General features: G+C 48.7%; 1 protein-coding gene across 1 annotated transcript; it reads right to left on the bottom strand.

The window, feature by feature from the left end:
* Positions 1 to 255: 255 nt before the first annotated feature.
* Positions 256 to 1,374, bottom strand: LOC133310083 (uncharacterized mitochondrial protein AtMg00860-like). Its single transcript, XM_061510971.1, has 2 exons — positions 1,237 to 1,374; positions 256 to 615 (listed from the first exon to the last, which is right to left on the bottom strand). The coding sequence occupies exons 1-2, from the start codon at positions 1,372 to 1,374 to the stop codon at positions 256 to 258; spliced, it is 498 nt and encodes a 165-aa protein (XP_061366955.1).
* Positions 1,375 to 2,357: the final 983 nt, after the last annotated feature.

Raw genomic sequence — 2,357 nt, 5'->3', positions numbered from 1 at the left:
AACTCTTGTGGTCACTGAACACCACAAACTTCAAACCAAAAAGATAATGCCTCCAAATCTTGAAAGCAAACACAATGGCCGCCAACTCCAAGTCGTGAGTTGGGTAGTTCTCCTCATGAGGCTTCAACTGCCTCGAAGCATAAGCAACAACTCTACTAGTCTGCATCAAAACACAGCCCAACCCCTTTTCAGAAGCATCACAGTAGAGCTCAAACTGCTCATCAGGATCAGGAAGGATCAACACAGGTGCGGTGGTCAATCTCCCTTCAACTCCTGAAAGCAATCCTCACACTCGTGCGTCCACAAAAACGGAGTCTCCTTACGAGTAAGGCGAGTCAACAGTAAGACCATCTTGGAGAATCCCTCAATGAACCTCATGTAGTACCCGACCAAACCCAAGAAACTCCTAACTTCAGAAACAGTTTTGGACCTCGCCCAATCCATCACTGCCTCTATCTTGTTGGGATCCACTGCAACTCCCTCAGCAGAAATTACATACCCAAGGAACTTCACGGACCTAAGCCTAAACTCGCACTTGGAAGGCTTCGCATACAGCTTCTTCTCTTTCAGCACTTGCAGCACAATTCTCAGATGCTCATCATGCTCCTCCTCCGTCTTGGAGTAAATAAAAATATCGTCAATGAAGACGATCACGAACTTATCCAAGTACGGCTGGAAAATCTGGTTCATGTAATCCATGAACACTGCAGGTGTATTGGTGAGTCCGAACGAAATTACCAAATACTCAAAGTGACCGTATCTCGAACGAAATGCGGTCTTAGGGACATCCTCCGGTTTCACCCGAATCTGATGGTATCCGGACCGGAGATCAATCTTCGAATACAAGCAAGCACCCCTGAGCTGATCTAGCAAGTCATCAATACGCGGAAGGGGATACTTGTTCTTGATTGTCACCTTGTTCAACTACCTGTAGTCGGTGCACAATCGCATTGTCCCATCTTTCTTCTTCACAAAGATAACCGGTGCTCCCCAAGGAGACACGCTCGGTCGGATGAAATCTTTCCCTGAAAGATCCTCAATGTGCTTCTTCAGCTCCGCCAACTCTGGTGGTGACATCTGATATAAGGCTAATGAAATAGGCCCCACACCAGGCAATAGATCTATGGAGAATTCTATCTCCCTCTGTGGCAGAAACTCAGGAATCTCCTCAGAAAACACCTCAAGGAATTCCCTCACCACAGGAATGCCAGCGATATCCTCCTGTGCCCCACTCACCAAACCTCCCAACATGACATAGCCAAATGCCCCTACTCTCAAGGCTCTCCTAGCCTGTAGCAATGAAATATACGGCGAGGAACTGACTGTGGATTCACACGGAGACATCACAACACGCTTTGCACAACAGTCAATCATCACACAATTTCTGGACAACCAATCCATGCCCAGAATAATCTCCAAGTTTGCCATCGGCAATCCTATCAGATCTACCGAAAACTCACGGCCATCCCACTGAAACGCTATATCGCGGTGAACAGTGGTAGAATCACACTTTTCTCTGCTGGCGGTGGTCACCCGCAACGGTGGAGAAAGCACAGACATGGGCAACTCAAGCTCCACAGCAATCGGGGTAGCAATGAAAGAATGCGTAGCCCCAGAATCAAACAAAACATCAACTGATGATCCACCAATGATAACAGTACCTCTGACAAGATTCGGAGCTCTGTCCGACTGCTGACGATCTAGGGTGTAAACTCGCCCAGTAGCAGGTGGCACTGCAGGTGCCACTGGTGGTGGAAGGGGAACCATCTGCAATAGAACTGCCTGCATAGCTGTAGCTCTCGCCGTAGAAGACGGACAGTCTCTGGAAAAGTGGCCCTCCTTGCCACACTGGAAGCATATCAACTAACCTGAAGAACACCGCCCGAAATGAGTTTTCCCACATCCTGAACATCTGGGAGCGGGAGGTCTCGCTGCACTCCCTTGAGCAGAAGTCCTCTTAAACTGATTTGGCACTTGTCGAGCCGCCATCTGCTTTCCCTTACCTTTGTTCCCAAACTTCCTGTCCCGCCAAGAAGTGGAACTACCAGCTACATTCGTCTCAGCGACCTTGGCCCTCTTGGCCTTACTCGAGTTGCAGAAGTCCTCGATATCTCGACACTGCTGCACCAGTGTCCCGAAGTCTCTAGAAGCAGAACCAGCCAGGTAACCAGCAATATCCTCACTAAGTCCCTTGTGGAACTTAGCAGCCAAGAAGATCGGAGTAGGCCTCTTCATCCGAAAATGTGCAAATTTCACTAACTCATTAAACTTGGCCAGGTACTCGTCAACAGACAACGAGCCCTGCACCAACCTGTCGAATTCCCCTTGCTTCCACTCCTGAGCATCATACGAGAAAT

Source organism: Gastrolobium bilobum, unplaced genomic scaffold (genome assembly GCF_033153095.1).
Source record: "Gastrolobium bilobum isolate Gb01-03AN ecotype WA unplaced genomic scaffold, APGP_CSIRO_Gbil_v1 utg20487, whole genome shotgun sequence".
Classification (NCBI taxonomy): Eukaryota; Viridiplantae; Streptophyta; class Magnoliopsida; order Fabales; family Fabaceae; genus Gastrolobium; species Gastrolobium bilobum.
This window is presented reverse-complemented; position numbering and strand designations above follow the sequence as displayed.